The 18,716-nt window shown below is 38.7% G+C and overlaps 2 protein-coding genes and 1 non-coding gene across 3 annotated transcripts; 2 read left to right on the top strand and 1 right to left on the bottom strand.

The window, feature by feature from the left end:
- Positions 1 to 27: 27 nt before the first annotated feature.
- On the bottom strand, positions 28 to 10,080 carry trmt2a (tRNA methyltransferase 2 homolog A). The gene is made up of 12 exons (XM_057832525.1): positions 9,915 to 10,080; positions 7,040 to 7,663; positions 6,849 to 6,957; positions 6,158 to 6,339; positions 5,873 to 5,987; positions 2,800 to 2,915; positions 2,585 to 2,696; positions 1,048 to 1,170; positions 790 to 865; positions 542 to 658; positions 373 to 469; positions 28 to 286 (listed from the first exon to the last, which is right to left on the bottom strand). Exons 1-12 carry the CDS (start codon positions 10,031 to 10,033, stop codon positions 151 to 153), a joined length of 1,926 nt encoding a protein of 641 aa, XP_057688508.1. The 5' UTR covers positions 10,034 to 10,080; the 3' UTR covers positions 28 to 150.
- Positions 10,081 to 10,793: 713 nt separating this feature from the next.
- Positions 10,794 to 18,716, top strand: ranbp1 (RAN binding protein 1). The gene is made up of 7 exons (XM_057831180.1): positions 10,794 to 10,946; positions 15,023 to 15,156; positions 15,233 to 15,390; positions 15,886 to 16,014; positions 17,266 to 17,334; positions 17,668 to 17,771; positions 18,129 to 18,716. Exons 1-7 carry the CDS (start codon positions 10,932 to 10,934, stop codon positions 18,270 to 18,272), a joined length of 753 nt encoding a protein of 250 aa, XP_057687163.1. The 5' UTR covers positions 10,794 to 10,931; the 3' UTR covers positions 18,273 to 18,716.
- On the top strand, positions 17,441 to 17,567 carry LOC130914044 (small nucleolar RNA SNORA77). Its single transcript, XR_009062839.1, has one exon. It is a non-coding gene; the product is annotated as a small nucleolar RNA SNORA77 (small nucleolar RNA).

Genomic DNA, 18,716 nt, shown 5'->3' with positions numbered 1-18,716 from the left:
TTTTGACACAAGGTATTTGGGAGAAGAATTTTTTTATTCCAAAACAACCAAGCTTATTCTTCAATGTCTATTAAGACAGGCATGCCTGAACATATTTGCAAATGAACTTTGTAATGAACATATTGTCTCCTCCTAAATGTTGGTTGCTTGCTACGAGCTGTAGTTCACTCTCTCAAAGAGCAGAACCATCTCAAAGTGTGCCGTCTGGGGAAACAAATCCACAGCCATGGCTCGCACAGGCTGGAATGGCGCCCCGTGAACTCTGTTGGAGGGTGCTCTGCACAGGCTGCACATTTTTAAAAATTAAATGGGTGGATATAACATGTTTTCAATCTTTGGTTTAGAATTTAAAAAAAAAAAGTTTAAACTCACTCAATGAAGTTGTTCATGGCTGCCTTGGCATTGCACGCCACGTAAATCAGCCTCTTTAGATGCTCTGTTCTCCTGATGGCAAGTATCACCTTGGAATCTGTTAAATTGAGAGCAACCGCTTTTAAGTATAACATTACAAAAACGTAATTATTAGGATTTATACACTCACGTAAGCCTGCCCTTGGTGGATCCACAATGGCCGTGATGTTGGGCGAAACAAGTGCATTGAGAATATTGGGGAACAAATCTTCAGCTTTTCCACAGTGAAATTCGACATTGCTCAACCCTTGACATGCAGAAGGAGAATAAGACAAGTGATCGTCACGATGCAGGTGGACATTGGATCAGGTTATAAAATGAATATTGGATATTCTACTCTTATCCTAGATGTGCATTATTCATAAATAAGGGGCTCACCATTAAGTTTTGCATTAGCTTCAGCATCCTTCACTGCCTCTTGGCAAAGTTCAATACCAATTACTTTCTTGACCCTCTGCAGACCCCCAACAAAACACATGTTATTTTTTCATATTTCCATATTTTTCATCCAGCAATTGATGCAGAATATGCATTGCCCATTCAATGATGAATATGTGTTGCCCTTTAATGATCACCTCAAAAAAAAAAATAAATAAATAAATAAATAATAATAATAATACTAGTATGTCCCATTACCTTAGCCAGAGAAATGCCAATAGTCCCTGTCCCACAACACACATCTAGAACTGTGCTGTCCTCATTCAGTTGGGCCCATTCACCTACTGTAGAGTACAGAACCTCTGCCCCTGCAGTATTTATCTGTAAAGTTGCACAAAGAATGGTGACGTTGAACATTAGCTTGTTTAACGAAGAAAATTGTGCTACTGTGAGACTACGTAAGCAAAAACATTTTACTTTGTTACATATTTTGGTTTGTCTGACTTCAAACATGTAACCCTATCACAAGATATGCATATGTCTCTCAAAGTTGCCAACTTTTAATGTTCCTTTAAAGCACACATACAAAATGGTGCTCAATCATTACCTTACCTTGCAACTGACGTACGTTTTGTTGTTTTAACAGTTAACAGTTGAAAATGTTTGTGTACTGCATGCTTAGCCCATGAGAAAACTATATCACCCTCTTTATGCTTGCACACTACTGCAAAGCACACCCTGATTGCTGTTTGACTTGTGCTATTAAAGCTTCAATTACAACATTCAACTTGGTTCAAATAGACAATTACGATATTTGTTAGTATACCGTAATTTTCGGACTATAAGACGCTACTTTCCCCCCCCTCATTTTGAATCCTGTGGCTTACAACGCAGTGCGGCTTATTTGTTGATTTATTTGGGTTAATAGGTAACACTTTATTTGAAAGCAGCATCATAACACTGTCATAAGACAGTCATAATTATGACATGACGCTATCATGAGCATAAATTAATGCATATGACAGATGTCATGAAGTGTCATCCGGCAAATTATGTCACTAACTCAATCTATGTCCAGCTCGGATCTTTTACATCCATTCAACAGTGAGATAATTTGCCGGGTGACACAAAATGACATCTGTCATAAGCATTTATTAATGCTCATGACAGTTTCATGTCATAATTATGATCGTCTTGTGACAATCATATGGTGCCACAGTCAAATAAAATGTTACTAAATACCATAACTAGCAATTAATGAAACAACTGGAACAGTAACTGAAGAAATAATTAGCATAGAACATGAATTTTGATTGTTATTTACATCTGTAGCGCTGCAATGCATCCTATAGGCATGTTGGATGACAACATTGTTGATAGCAGGTGGCAGCAGTGGTTGACTGTCTCCCCCTAGGGAGCAGTGATAGCTAAATAAAGCTTCCTGATGCAATGAAGCTTTGCAGCCAATTGGTTCAAATCTTCATGGTGGTTCAATTAGTCTTATGTCAACTGTCAAATAAAGTGTTATCTGTATCTAAATATCCCATTACACAGTAAGGAAAGCTGCAGCTTATTGTCCAGTGAGGCCTATCTATGAACAAATGCTGTTTTCGTGTCAAATTTGGTAGGAGGCGGCTTACAGTCAAGTGCGCCTTAAAGTGTGAAAATTACGGTAATTGCCAAAACAAGACAAACAAGGTTGCATCCAACACACTGATGGGTAATTCTAGTGCATCGTTTTAGGAGCGTTGAGGGCAATATTTAAGTGAAAGGTTATATATAAAACTGTTTTTACCTGAAAAAATGAATGAGGAGATATTCTGAATTCTAAACCAAGAAGTTCCTCATGGATGCACGCATCTCCAGCTACCAATTCACAGGGCAAGTCTTCAATGTTAGGAGATTTTCTTTGGCCACCAGAAAGAAAAAATGTTTAATACACGTTTGTCATATAATCAGATAAATAATAAAGCTCCCATCACTCCACACATCGTTGACTTTCCTCCTCACCTTTGGCCATCTCTGACAAAGTATAGCGATGTGATGCCGCTGTCTTTGCCCTCTCCCTCTGAAAAGTACTTCTTCATGGAGCTCTTTAAGGCATCGAGTTCTGATTCTTCAAGTTTCTAATGAGTTGATAAATATACGCAATCAGTGAAAATCATGAACTCTAGGAAACAGCAGTAGAGGTGCTCTGAGTGATCGGCCATCAATCATTGTCTGATTTCCCGGAGAGTGATCACCGATCAATGTACATGTACTATATATGTGTTGAATTCTGTTAAAATGGGATATATATATATATATATATATATATATATATATATATATATATATATATATATATATATATATATTATATACAGTGCCTTGCAAAAGTATTCAGCCCCTTTGAACCCCAAAAAGAACTGCATATATACGTGTATATATATATATATATATATATATATATACAGTGCCTTGCAAAAGTATTCGGCCCCCTTGAACCTTGCAACCTTTCGCCACATTTCAGGTGTCAAACAAAGATATAAAATTTTAATTTTTTGTCAAGAACCAACAACAAGTGGGACACAATCGTGAAGTGGAACAAAATTTATTGGATAATTTAAACTTTTTTAACAAATAAAAAACTGAAAAGTGGGGCGTGCAATATTATTCGGCCCCCTTGCGTTAATACTTTGTAGCGCCACCTTTTGCTCCAATTACAGCTGCAAGTCGCTTGGGGTATGTGTCTATCAGTTTTGCACATCGAGAGACTGACATTCTTGCCCATTCTTCCTTGCAAAACAGCTCGAGCTCAGTGAGGTTGGATGGAGAGTGTTTGTGAACAGCAGTCTTCAGCTCTTTCCACAGATTCTCGACTGGATTCAGGTCTGGACTTTGACTTGGCCATTCTAACACCTGGATACGTTTATTTTTGAACCATTCCATTGTAGATATGGCTTTATGTTTTGGATCATTGTCCTGTTGGAAGATAAATCTCCATCCCAGTCTCAGGTCTTGTGCAGATACCAACAGGTTTTCTTCCAGAATGTTCCTGTATTTGGCTGCATCCATCTTCCCGTCAATTTTAACCATCTTCCCTGTCCCTGCTGAAGAAAAGCAGGCCCAAACCATGATGCTGCCACCACCATGTTTGACAGTGGGGATGGTGTGTTCAGGATGATGAGCTGTGTTGCTTTTACGCCAAACATATCGTTTTGCATTGTGGCCAAAAAGTTCAATTTTGGTTTCATCTGACCAGAGCACCTTCTTCCACATGTTTGGTGTGTCTCCCAGGTGGCTTGTGGCAAACTTTAAACGAGACTTTTAATGGATATCTTTGAGAAATGGCTTTCTTCTTGCCACTCTTCCATAAAGGCCAGATTTGTGCAGTGTACGACTGATTGTTGTCCTATGGACAGACTCTCCCACCTCAGCTGTAGATCTCTGCAGTTCATCCAGAGTGATCATGGGCCTCTTGGCTGCATCTCTGATCAGTTTTCTCCTTGTTTGAGAAGAGAGTTTGGAAGGACGGCCGGGTCTTGGTAGATTTGCAGTGGTCTGATGCTCCTTCCATTTCAATATGATGGCTTGCACAGTGCTCCTTGAGATGTTTAAAGCTTGGGAAATCTTTTTGTATCCAAATCCGGCTTTAAACTTCTCCACAACAGTATCTCGGACCTGCCTGGTGTGTTCCTTGGTTTTCATAATGCTCTCTGCACTTTAAACAGAACCCTGAGACTATCACAGAGCAGGTGCATTTATACGGAGACTTGATTACACACAGTTGGATTCTATTTATCATCATCGGTCATTTAGGACAACATTGGAACATTCAGAGATCCTCACTGAACTTCTGGAGTGAGTTTGCTGCACTGAAAGTAAAGGGGCCGAATAATATTGCACGCCCCACTTTTCAGTTTTTTATTTGTTAAAAAAGTTTAAATTATCCAATAAATGTTGTTCCACTTCACGATTGTGTCCCACTTGTTGTTGATTCTTGACAAAAAAATTAAATTTCATATCTTTATGTTTGAAGCCTGAAATGTGGCGAAAGGTTGCAAGATTCAAGGGGGCCGAATACTTTTGCAAGGCACTGTATATACAGTATTTGGCGGAAAACACAGACAAACGCAGACAAGGTTGAAAAAGCAGTTTCTGCTCTTGCACTCCTCTTTAAAAGAAACTGCTTTATTTTAAGCCAAAAGAACTGTTGGGTTTGATACAATATGTCTAAATGCTGCCATAGCAGATTCATGGCGCATTAAGCCCCCGAACTATTTTTAATTTGCCCGTTTTACCCTGGAAACCCCTGTTTACAGACGTCGCGCAACCGTTTTTGTTTCAACCCAGCCATGAAATCATGGTAAGTAATTATATTTATTATTCAAAATGTCGGTCATTTTCATAATTGATGTCTAGTATTTTGTTTATAATCGATCCAAACAAAGGAAAAATGGGGGGGGGGGGGGGGGGGGGAGCGTTTAAAAGGGTAGATATATGAAAAAGAAAATTTCGACCACTCCTTGACGTCAGCGATTTCTGCATCGCGACCCTTGTTATATTACCATGTTTCACCCAAAAAAATCTCCCCAAAATCCAGCTGTGGCCATTCACAGCTGTGTCTTGACACTCAGTGATACATGCGACATGGAGTTTTTGGATCGAAACAAGGTAAGTACGCGATAATATTTCGTGAAAGTCATGGCGTCTGTAATTCTGCTCTCGCGTGCTCTTACCTCTATATAGGGTTTTGCTGTTTAAAAAACTTTTTTTTTTTTTTTTTAAATAATGCCCTCCTGTCCAAAAATTTTCTACACCCAGAAAATTGAGATTTTGAGCTTTACAATGATATATGACACGTGCATATCGGACAATTTTGAAATTTGGCCAAATTGGGGGTCTCAGAGTTCACTAAACATCTCGTCACCTGAGTGTTTTCTGCCATATATAAATTATTTTTATTTTTTCTGCAAAAAACAATCTATGTGATCATGATCAACAGATCTTGATCAGTATCGGCAACGACAACATAAAAACCCTGATTCGAGCATACCAACGCTTACATACAAGTGCACTGAATATGAACTCCAGGTATTACCTGCGGGTTGAAGAATATTATAGCCATAGCTTGCTTGGTCCTGGTGGTCCTAACAGTCAGCTGCTTCCAGTGGCCTTCATATGTTTCAGGACTGTATACGGCATAAGGTGTTGACCTGGGCAATAAGTTATCATTAGTAGCTTATAAATAAGTACACAACATGGTAGCATTAACACCTCCACAAAGAGATTTAGTTTTTATTAAAACATTTGTCTTAAATTGTAACTTTCCACAACAATTATTAAGATGTACCTATCATCATTTACAGATATATATTTTAAACACCTGATGAATTTTTGAAATTGTTGGACAACTTTTTTGGCCTCGGCAGAGACATGGCATGCCTCCGCTGGTCCCACCACAGCACAAGAGCCTCCTTTATATTTCCCCAAGCGGAATCCGACAGTCTTATCCTCCCCATCCGCGCCCATAGAGATGAGGAACTCGCACTTGTTTCTGTAATCCGTCTGCCAATATACAGATGTGTGGATAGCATTACATTTGAGCATGGTTTGACAATAATAAATATCAGAATTACTGTATTTTCCGCACTATAAGGCGCACCTAAAAGCCTTCAATTTCCTCAAATGCGGATAATGCGCTAATAATCTGATGAGTCTTATATATGAATCAATATTAGTTAATCATGGCATGACTTTCCCTTTAGCGCAGCACCATCTAGCGGATGTATAACGCAACCCCAACCACTACTACTACTTCTATATATGAAAAGTTTTAAAATAGGCCAATCATTGAACGTGCGCTTTATATTCTGATGCACTTTATAGTGCAGGAAATACGATAATTTGCTTTTTTTTCTGTATCAGAAAACTCAGCTTTATTGCGGTCTAAGTAATACATTAGCTGAGACCACATTGTTCAGAAAGACACCCAAAGTCATATAAACAGTGTACCCAGTGCTCAACAGATTATTTCTCTATTACAAAAAAAAATGAGATACTGTTTTAATACTAACCTGTGTAGGGGATGGACGAATAGCTTCCATGGGACAGCACATTCGGTTGTGTTTCCCTTTTATATCAAACAGCCGGGGCAGCATGGCTTTATTGGTGCTGGCAATCTCTCTAATGGGGAAACGACACGGATGGTAGTAAATCTAGTTCTGGATGTACTAGGCAACCATGGAATCATAAGACAGGCACTCACTTGGCCAGTCTCTGCAGAACCGCTACCACATCTTGCTCCTTCCTCCTCAGCTGCTCCTCATAGGGAACCTTCCACAAGGGTGTCACGACATTGGCGATCTGGACACTCAGCGGTTCCTCCTGCTCGTCACCTTCTGCTCGCTTGGAAGGAGGTTGCCCTTCTCCACTTTCTCCCTCCTCCTGCTTCCTCTTCCTCTGAATGGGATCCGCTTTAGGCTTGGCTAGTCTGACACTTAGCACTTGGCCCTTCCATTGCATGCCATGTACCATCTTCATGGCCTTGTCACGTTCTTCCTCATTCTTAAAGGTGACAAAAGCAAAGGTCTGTCTGCCAAACAGCTTGACCTTGTGCGGGTTGAGGCCGTGCCTGGCCAGGAACTTTTTCAGGTCGTTGAAGCCGATGAATTTGGGCAGATTTCGGATTTCCACCTTGAATATCTCAGATGTAAAAAGGTCTTCTTTAATGTAGCTGTAAATGTTGGAATCCGGGGCCACCTCACTTTCTCCTGCATTGCTGACTTCATCTCTGGAGTCAGTAGGGAGGTCACCGGCATCACCCCCATTTGGCGGTGTTGCTTCAACCACAGGGCTATTACTACTGTCTTCCATGCCTATGTCTCTGTTGCTAAGGAGAAATTATGTATTTCAGATTGATTATACAGTTACTCCAAAAAAACACAAGGTATCTTTCAAATGTCAGATTTTTCAAATTCAAATTGAAAATTAACACTGAGATAAATAATTTCAAAATCATTAATGAATGGTAGGCCTATCCATATCCCGTACGGCTTGAAGGGGGTTAAAAATTTTGTCTTCAGATATGGGGAATTAAAACTAAAATTTATTTTTCAATTCGTTTATTTATTCAACGAAGCCTGGAAATGTACAGTATTTTTGCTAGCACTAACTGATATTTTGAAGTTCATAATTCCTTCCAACTTGGCAGCCACAAGCATGTTGTCGCCACCACCAAACTTCACTATAGGTATGCGGTTCCTTTGGTGAAAATTATTTGAAGTTATGCACCATAAATTTAAAACAGTGGTTCTTAACCTTGTTCTTAACCTTTCGAGTTTGATTTTCATGTTGGAAACAAAACTCATTTAAACTGTTCCTGTTTTTCGTTTTCCCATCTATATTGTCATTTTATTGTCGCATCCTTGCATCACATACTATTTTCTTGGCATAAAATTTACCGGTCGATCTGCATTCCAACCCTCACCTTTGGTCACGAGCTGTGGGTCGTGACCGAAAGAACAAGACCCCGGATATAAGCGGCCAAACTGAGTTTCCTCAGTATAGTGTCCAGGCTCTCCCTTAGAGATAAGGTGAGTAGCTCGGTCATTTGGGAGGGCCTCGGAGTAAAGCTGCTGTTCCTCAGCAATGAGAGGCGCCAGATGAGGCGTCTCGGGCATCTGATTAGGATGCCTCCTGGACACCTCCCTGGTGAGGTGTTTCAGGCATGTCCCACAGGGAGGAAGCCGTGTGACCGACACAGGACACACTGGGGACACTATGTCCCCTGGCTGGCCTGGGAGCACCTTGGGATTCTCCAAGAAGAGCTGGATGAAGTGGCTGGGAAGAGGAAAGTCTGGGGTTCTCTGCTGAAGCTGCTGCCCCCACGACCTGACCTCATATAATCGCAAAAAATGGATGGATGGATGAAAAATGAAGTGTTTTTTTTTCATTATCTGTGTAGTCCATGCAGTCTGCAAGTCTGTTATACTTCTACATACTAAGTCAGGGGTGGGCAAACCGGTCCTCAAGGGCTGTAGTGGGTCCTGGTTTTTGTTCCAACTGATTCAGCACAGAGTGCCACAGATAGTTCAACCAATAAGGTTTCTACTGAAACAAGAATCACCTGACTGCGATCAACTGATTGCGCTTGCAAGACTCCAGATTGGTGAAAAGGTTTCTTCCTGATGGGTTGGAACAGAAACCTGCACGCACTGCGGCCCTTTGTGGAATGGTTTGCCCACCCCTGTACTAAGTCATGGGTGTCCAAACCGGTCCTCAAGGGCCGCTGTGGGTCCTGGTTTTTGTTCCTACCAATTGATCACAGACAGTTTAACCAATGAAGTTTCTGCTAAAACAAGCAGCACCTGACTGCAATCAACTGAGGCAATCAACACTTGTAAGACACCAGTTTGGTGAAAGGTGTCGTCTTGTTTTGTTGGAATGAAATCCAGCACCCACTGCGGCTCAATGTGGAGTAGTTTGGACACCCCTGTACTAAGTGCTAGCCAACCTTCCACTGACCAAACCAGTTTCTCATCCCATTACCGGTATATAGAAGAATATCAGTTGAAAGGAATGGAATAAAGCATGTAAATTGGAAGAAAACCAGTCCAAAACCTAGTCTAAAATGACACTTCAGTGTATGAAAATTGGGCCCTGTGTGTCTTGAACCTTTGCCGAACCTCTTAGACTTACTCACCGAACCCTTATGGTTGATCGAATCCAGGTTAAGAGCCAGTGATTTAGAATAATGGTCAAAGTGTTCAGTCTTGGTTTCATATGGCCAAAACACTTTTTTCCCCCACGTTCATTTGTATATTTATGCAAAATGCAACCAGACTTGGAAGATTTTTTAATAATAGACTACTCTTTCAATGAATAGATGCATCTCTTTGTACCTCAAAAATATGGCAAACAACAGTGACACGATGTAACCTTTTTTTCTATTATAACTCGACAATGGCAAAAATAAATGGAGGGAAAAGTAGAAAGGGTAGTTCTAAATTTTTAGTAGAGCTTTGGAAAGCAACGGAACGGACTGTTTAACACAGAATGTCAGCAAAGCTAGAAAGCCTATTGGTGTCGTGGTAAACATGAAACTAAAAAAATGTTTTAAGATATTTTGTGTAATTTCTTACCTTATCTCGTTACTTACACACTGACGGATCAGGAAGCTGCCATGTTGATTAAACGATAGATATATACTTAAGACTAGATGTTTAAAGACTGAGTCACGGCATAAGTAACTAGTGGTCATCTTGCGTCGGTTCACACCTCTCGTGGGGTGTGAACCGACGCGAGTGTTTTTCTTCACTAAAATACTGCACTCTTAGCTATCTTAATTCTTGACGGATTTACAACAGTTTGGTTTATTACAAAACGTATTCACCTGATTCTGATTTAGGCTGGACTTAAAAAAAAAAAAAAAAAAAAAAAGTTATAATTATTTTTAGGTTATCAATAAATTTATTGCATCTCTGACGCCTGTAAAAATTGAAATGATTGAAAATCAGTTCAAAATTGAGAACTCTATAACGATTTCAAAGTGGACGCTCCATTTAGTGTACCGTTAAACTTATCGAACAGCCCCGACACAAAATGGCAGATAAGGTGCCGATGCACGTCCTCGTCGGTTTAAAGAGCGTATCATACATCTAAGCTGATTTATGTGATATCTGTGAACGAAACCATGTGGCGATGACTGTGAACTTTGAACTTTCCTAAAATGGCACTGGCACACACAAAATTACTGTCTAACAATGGTTTTTTCTGATGGTTTTTTTTTTTTTTAATTTACTAAACGAGTGAAAACCATATGAATCTTCTTATTTTTCTTTCTGTATCAACTATAATAATGACGGTGGGATTGTGGGGAAAAAAAGATAAGTAACTGTATTTCCATGATGTACTAAATAATACTTTATATTTTACTTGTGGTGATTTAAAAAATAAATAAATAATAATTATTATTATTTATCTATATATCTTTACAGTCTATTTGGTTACAAGACGTACGTCAAGACGTGCTGACGTAAGGGAAAAATTCGGCGCGCGAAACCTAGAACAGGAAGTAAGAGGAGCTGAGGCAAAACGGCGGCCAGTTTGGGATTTGAATCTTCAAGTTAACATCAAAATCTGCAAACATCTTCAATACAATGGCTGACCCAAAGGTGAGGTCGTCATTAGTAGGTCATCAGAAGTGTTGTACTTGTTTTGAAATCGGAATTTGTGGAATAAATCCATCCTGGTTGCTTCACCGTTCGCCGAAGTTTGAAAGGAATCGGCGAGTCAAACTGCCGACAATGAGTTGGCGATGCTAGAAAAGCTAATGTAGTTCCTGTTGTGCATTTAACGTGTTTCAAAAATATTAAGATTACAGATACTAAGTTTTCCGTCTTTGAGGTTTGACTCTTACTTCACGCGGTTTTATGAAGGTTTTAGTGGGTGCGCTCAAGTATGTTGCCGGTCAGCATGTTCCCGCTAGCTGTCCAATCGCATCACGACCATACTAGGGTGGTTATGGCTCCACGGATGCTAACCCACTCTATGACTATGTGCAAGATTTAAGATCTGAGCAAAATTATCAGGCCAAAGTTGTTATGCAAATCGGCATTTTCTCCGTTTACTTGCTGTTATAACAACAACAGGCACAACAGTTGCTAATAGCAAAGTAGCTACGATTAGCATGTTCCATCCTGTTTAAACCTTTACCTGGCAAATGGCGCAAGTGCATTTTACACAGAAAAAAGCCGGATTCGGAAATGAATCCATACCTTGCGAATTGGTGTTGAATTACACTTACTGCTGCGCAGGGCACGTCTCAAATGCTAATATTCGAAGCACTCGCATCCTCGCCTTAGGCCTCGATGCTGGACGAGCTAACTTTCGACTTCGAGGGAGTTCTCACTCATACAAAGTTACAAAGAACATTAGTTTTTTAAAATAAAAAAAAAAGTGCAGTGGAATGGCGGTATGCTTATACGTTGACTAAATGACGTGTTCATTTTGTGTCAAGGGTTGTTTTTGCTGTATTGTTTGAGCTGGCCACTCCTTAGTTCATGCCAGTTTTGCTGCTAACATGCCAAGCTAGCGCATCACGGAGTTGTAGCGGCGGGTTTGATTTATTCATCAGCTCCTGCACTCTGAAGAGGTAGTTTTGGACGACTATCTAGTGTGTTGTAACGTCTACAAGTAATATAGTTTACCAATTATTTCTCACTTAACATGACTGTGTCCCATGTTTTTTCATTATTATTTTTAATGGTAGTGCTTATGAACAACTCTTCTGTCCTCCAACTTTACCTATGTAACTTTTCTTTGTATACAAATGAATTACTACTATCAAAGATAAGCTTGGAGGTTAATTTACCATAATTTATAGACCATAACCCACTACTTTTTCACCCCTGTTTTGAATTGTGTGGTTTATAATCCAGTGCGTCTCATTTCTAGATTTTTACATGCTAATGTTCTGCATGTGTTTTGATGTAAATATTTAATAATAAAATGTGGACACCAGTGGTTTATATGTGAACAAATAGTTTTCTTGTTTAAAAAATGGTGAAGTGTGGCTAAGTCCAAAAATTACAGAAAATTGTGTTACTTTTTTTTTTTTTTTTTTTTTTAAATTCACTCTTTAACATTTTGTAGGGTGATTGACTGTTTTTGGTCATTAAAAAAATCTAAAGACCTTGTGTCCTCATATGTGAACATCACATCTCAGTTGAATAAATTAAATCAGTAAAATGTTAATTAAACAAAATGAATAAAAACTGAAATGCACTCTTATTATGACCCCCAATAAAGGTCTAAAGATTATTATTATTTTAATTTCGTAGATAATCACTCTTTGACATTGAAAAACAAATGAGTGCCCTGTAACGAGACTATTTCCGGTGGCAAATAATCCATAACGTCTGCTAACGTGTACTGTCAAATTTAGAACCGATCACTGGACTGCAGATAAAGACAATCTTTTTGTTAAAATGTTCCAATTTAAAAAAAACAACAAAAAAGCGCTCGATGGCTCGTTCAAGAACTCTTTTGAAGCACTTTAAAGAGCTGAATTCAAATATCAAACGTAGTAGGCCTGTACAATATATCGTGTGAATATTGCCATTGCGGTGTGCGCATGCACAATAGTCCTAACTTGGGATGTACGATTATTATTATTTTGAACACCTAAAAGCATAAAAACAAATGTGCCAAGACATGGCTTCCTGTATGCGTTTTATATACAGTTATCTTCATCATTTACAGATAAACCTCCTTAGCCTGGATTAAACTGTATTATAGAAATACAATCCTATATCGCGGTTTTGCAATTTTTTGCACTTCCAGTTCTTAAATAAATGAATAATAAATAAATACAATTAAAGTAAATTGAGTCACCTTAAATCTGTAATGCAACAAATAAAAAAACATACAGAAACAAAGAACATTTTTCAATGAAGAATATAATATTGTTTAAAGTATATATTATAAACAAATTATGAATACAAGGATAAATGAGAAAAACAAGGGGGAAACTCATGCAAAACAATCTCGTAAAATACTGAATGCAATACACTAATACAAAAACATGGTGAGTCAACCAGTCTTCCCAAACAGAGCTTCAAGTCACCTGTTGAAAATTCTTCCAGTTTTAATATTGCAATATATTTCACAATATATCGCAAACACCCTAAAAGGTGCAATATAAGTTCTTTACAATATCGTTCAGCACTAAAAAGTAGTACATAATTAGTGTGCCGTTAGAGCGGACAATGAATCTAAAGTTACCTAGATAATCGACACGGTTGGAGTGTTGTATTCATATGCATGTAACTCAACCTGTAGCTACGTCGACACTCGAATGGATTAGGTTATATGGGATATTGCATACCAGACATTAGGGGTAGGAATCTCACAATGCGATTTGCGATACACGTTAACAATTTTTACAATATGGCGGTATACCAATTATCTATAAAGGGGTCATGAAATAATGCTACAATATTTTGCTATACAAGTAATAAACAGATAAACAAGCTCTTTTCATCTTTTGCTGTGAACTGAATTTATCACTAGTAGATATCCAATTAATTTGAACTGGGAGGGTGGCAGAGTATAAACATTGATTCTTTCCCTGCCATCCTTTCCACTTCAAACAGATTGGACGTCTATGGTGCTCAATGGCACCCAATGAGGTTGATTTGCTGACTTTGGGGTATTGGGGTCACTTCTTCTTGATTTTGGAGCATTTATGGGTTTAAATCAATCTCCCCAAATGAATGGGCAGTGACTCAAACTCAACCTGCAAATGCCCTAAAAATCGGAAAAGTGAAGACGGAAAGAAAAGCGAATGCTCTGGTTTCAAATGAATTTTCCTTTGGTCTACAGTAAATGAATTTGGCGTCTAGTACCGTCAATGGCAGCCATTGATTTAACAAAAACACTATTCTAGATTTTGGTAGCAACTTGTTGGTTCATTTTTTTTTTTTTTTTTTTTAAACGGTGACACCTAGGGTTGCAGCTATCGATTATTTTAGTAGTCGATTAATTGATGAACTAGTTAGTTCGAATAATCGAGTAATCGGATAAAGAACATAAAAAATTAAAATATCTGACCGGAGCCCCAAGCGGTATTAAAAAACATAAATAAATGAGGATATATGTACAAGAAATATATACGTACATACGAACAATTGGCTAACATACGTAGCAAAAGTCCGCTAGTTTAAATGCTATAAAATGTCAACGTTTTTTTTTACAATGCTCTTAACAAATAGTTCAAAAACATACTCCCACAAAAATGGCTAATTATACCTTTAAAGTAAATTACGAATGCATTATAGAAAACATTAGCTCAAACAAAAACTTAGCTTATGTTGTCCTTAACAGGGAGCAGCTGGGCTCAGCCATGTGAAATACGGCAGACTAGAGAGCAGTATATCCACCCAAATCAATAAAACTAAATGCAAACACTTTCAAAACAAACCATTAAAACGCCACTTTAATGAAACGAATACTCGAGGCAGCAAAATTTAATTCGAATATTTTTTTTCTAATCGAATACTCGAGTTAATCGATTAATCGTTGCAGCAATAGTGACACCGCTTTAAAAAGATATCCATTCTTACAAATTGTCACGGTGTCTCACCATTTTGATATTTTATCACACCCTTACCTGACATACTACCGGGCATCACAGTGTGTGCGCAATTGCCAACAGCAGATCTTTGTATTTTGTCTGGGTCCATTACAGGACCAAGAAGAGCATGAAACCACTACAGAAACGGTGGAAGACTCCAATCACGACCCTCAGTTTGAGCCAATAGTGAACCTTCCTGAACAGGAAGTGAAAACGTTAGAAGAAGATGAAGAAGAACTTTTCAAAATGTAAGTGGCCATCCATACTAGTCTTATGTTTTTCTCGCCCTTTGGCGTTTCTGGCATTACTCCTTGATTTTTACAGGCGAGCTAAACTTTACCGGTTTGCATCGGAAATCGACCCACCCGAGTGGAAGGAGAGAGGCACCGGTGATGTCAAGCTGCTCAGGCACAAAGACAAAGGCACAATCCGCCTCCTGATGAGAAGAGATCGTACTTTGAAGCTATGTGCCAATCATCAGAGTGAGTCTATTAAACTGTTTGAGCAGCAATTCATACCAAATGTGAATTTGGAAGGTACTTAAGGCAGATTTTAGAAATGCCACATTTTGTTGTATAGCTTACTGTGTATTGATTAGGGTTGGACTATTGGGTACCTCACGATACGATTTGCAATAACAAGGCTCACGATATGGCGATAGAACAATTACTGGTGCATTAGTCAGGAAATCATTCTGGGATAATCTACAAAACAAGCTATTTTCATCCTTCTGTTGTGAATTGAAATGAGTTTATCACTAGTACACATCTAATACATTTGTTTTACTGAAGTGGTGCAAGGAAAAAGATGTGTGCTTGTGAAGCCAACAGTGGAACAAACAATTACTTAGAAATCTGTAAACTGTTACAATGTTCTTATCATAGTTAAACTATGTATTTCATGCAACTCCTTGTTAGAATGGCTATTGATACTCTGTCCAATCCCTTTTCATCTTGCACCCTTCCTATGAACAATAGTTTTACCGATGATGGAACTGAAGCCCAACGCTGGCAGCGACAGAGCCTGGGTGTGGAACACACTAGCAGATTATGCAGATGAAGAACCCAAACCTGAACTTCTGGCCATACGCTTTTTAAATGCAGAAAGTAAGGCCATTTTCATCTTTTTTGTTCAAAAACGGTTTCCAGGCTTGAGTAGCAACCTTCACTAGTTAGTTTTTTTTCTCCACTAGACATGTGCCTGTATATTTTGACAGTATGATAACCTTAAGCAAAAATACCGTGGTTTCACGGTACTGCAATTAAAGATCTAAAATGTGTCATTTTGAGATGTATGGTTTAGAAAAACTTTTTTCCATTGAACATTATTTTTATATTTCACAACATATTTGCAACTTGGAACATCAACATGAATACAATGTTAAAATAAATTTGATAAAAAAATAAAATACTTAAAATATTAAAAAAATAAAATTGAAAAAATACAATTTAGACTAAAGCCGCAGCTTAAGTTGCTCAACATTAGAACAAGAACACTTGGTAATATAGAACTGGAGTTAAACAATATAAAATCTTGATTTTATGCAAAACAGATACCACCACTAATTTTAATATTGTTAGTTAATATTAATGAGGAGCAAGAGTAAGAGACAGAGCGCGTGTATATGACTCGTATCATTATTTACACATTATACACACACACACCCTCTCTCAACACGTTCGCCAGAGAGAAAAAAACACCACAGGCTGTATTATGAAAATGCTATTTTGAACAGATGTTTACAATGGCGGAAGACTTTACAAAAGAATGGTAATGGTAGAGAGGAAACTAGTTAGTCACGTTAGATGCCTTGTTAACAAACGTACGTTATAGTATTTGATTTACCATGGCTAGACACACTGAACACGCTGGAGTGAACTCTCGTAGCTGGTGTGAAACGTTCATGACAGCGCTTACTTACCTTAAATTTTGTGTAAAGTGACAGCTGATGGTCGCGTGAACGTGGAATCATGTTGGAGGTCTTGCTTCCCCTGGCAAGACCGTCCGCAAGCATGTCGGCCGTCTCTTTTTGGTAGCCAAAGTACTCCCATACTAGCGACTCTTTTTTGAGGGGGGTGGGGGGGGTGCCCAGTGTCTTCGACAGACATAGGACAAAAGCAACAACCGGAGAGGTGAGAGCTGTCGCTCCGAGCCACGGATTACTCGCTGCAATTTTTGGACATAAAAAAATCGCTAATATCGTACTAAGGTATGATTGAAAATTTTTGTGGTTTTCAAACCGTGACATTTTCAGACCATGGTAAACCGGTAGCCGGCACATGCCTAGTCTCCACGTCATTAGATCAGAATAAATCTGCACAAAGCATTTATGTGGTTAAATTATGATCTCCTTGCAGATGCTCAGAAGTTCAAAGTGAAGTTTGATGAATGCAAAGATGTGGTCAAAAGCAAAGTTGAGGATTCAGGTATGGACAAAACAATTCTCCTTGGTAATTTTTCAAAAAGTATTTTCCTGCTCGCACTCATGAAGTGTTGACAAACGTGCATCTTATAGCTCATTTGGTTTTGACAGCAGACTCACTCTGTTCTTTGCTGCCATCTCCAGCTCAGGACTTTTTTGGTCTGCTATATGAACATGCAGAATGAAACATAAGACTGGGTCGTAAAACTTGGTCCCACTTTGTTCTGCTACAAAATAATTGTCCCAGCTACATTCTCAATCATACGTAGTTCGTGGTACTGTTCATCATGGTAACGTGCATTCAGATTTGACAATTTCACTTATGTTTTCACCACAGAGGACGGTGATAGTGCAATCAAAGTGGCAGAGAAACTGGACAAGCTCTCGGTAAAAGACAAGAAAGAAGGTGATAAGGAGACTGAAAAGAAAGAGACGAAGGAGGTGAAGGCTGAGGAAATAAATTGAGAAACAAGAACTTTATGTACCGGTCTTCAGTTGATCTGTTTTCCTCTTTTTCTACAATAGACTCTAAACGAACTGAATTTGGACACTTGACATATTAGTTGTTTTTTTTTTAATGATCTGTTTTGCTTCACAAGTCCTTGATACCACTTTGAGAAAACAACCAAAGTCATGAACATATGAAAATGAAACCCTTTTCTTCAAAACAGCAGTAGAATGCCACACTTTGCATTTACGGTCATCAACATTTTACTGTTACTTGTGACAAACTGTGATAAGGCTTGTGATGGAGATAATTCCCACATTGGGGTATGTTTCTTTTTTATTTTTTTGTAGGGAGAGGTTGATGTAGCCTGCTTGTTAGCAGCACGAGGTCAGGGACCAGGTGTCATGGAAGAGCATATTCTGTTACATCCCATGATACAATTCAACGCGCCTTCTTGCCCTTCTCATGCTTCCGCTGTTCAAGACATCAAGTAAATCGGTGACTTGTGAGTTGAGAGGTGCCTAGAAGTAGTGCTTTTCAGGGCCATTGTGTCATCACATCTGTGTGAGGGCCAATAAGAGGATTCCACCGCAGTTTAGTACCATCAGATGCACGTAGTTTATTTTTTAAAATTTTGTTTAAACATCTGAAAGTCATTAAGTCCACATTTCATCACTTTGCTATTGTGCCACTCCAAATGTTAAACTCGCAAGTTCCTCAGCAGGAATTTTCTAGGAAACATTCCCTAGCTATAAAAAAAAAAAACATGCTCCCAACCATCCTGCTCACTTTCATTTCTTCTAACACAAACCATTTCTGAACCTCGAAAAATGCATCCAAGTGCCAGTGCATCTGTAAATACTTGTACATGGATGAAATGTTGCTTCTCATTTGCACTCAAAATGATTGGAGCTTTGAATAAAACACTGTCAACCACC

Source organism: Corythoichthys intestinalis, chromosome 3 (genome assembly GCF_030265065.1).
Source record: "Corythoichthys intestinalis isolate RoL2023-P3 chromosome 3, ASM3026506v1, whole genome shotgun sequence".
NCBI lineage: Eukaryota > Metazoa > Chordata > Actinopteri > Syngnathiformes > Syngnathidae > Corythoichthys > Corythoichthys intestinalis.
Note: the sequence above shows the minus strand (reverse complement) of the source record. Positions and strands in the feature narration are given on the sequence as shown.

Bases quoted from the DNA above. Each gene is read 5' to 3' on its own strand.
- trmt2a (XM_057832525.1), bottom strand. From the start codon at position 10,033: ATGACCACTAGTTACTTATGCCGTGACTCAGTCTTTAAACATCTAGTC. The intron at 5,988-6,157 runs GTGTTTAAAATA...CTTATTGCCCAG, and splicing joins CAATTTCAAAAATTCATCAG to GTCAACACCTTATGCCGTAT. The intron at 1,171-2,584 runs GTAAAAACAGTT...GCAACTTTACAG, and splicing joins CTCCTCATTCATTTTTTCAG to ATAAATACTGCAGGGGCAGA.
- ranbp1 (XM_057831180.1), top strand. The intron at 17,335-17,667 runs GTATGGACAAAA...TTTTCACCACAG, and splicing joins AAGCAAAGTTGAGGATTCAG to AGGACGGTGATAGTGCAATC. The intron at 17,772-18,128 runs GTGAAGGCTGAG...ATTTTTTTGTAG, and splicing joins AAAAGAAAGAGACGAAGGAG to GGAGAGGTTGATGTAGCCTG.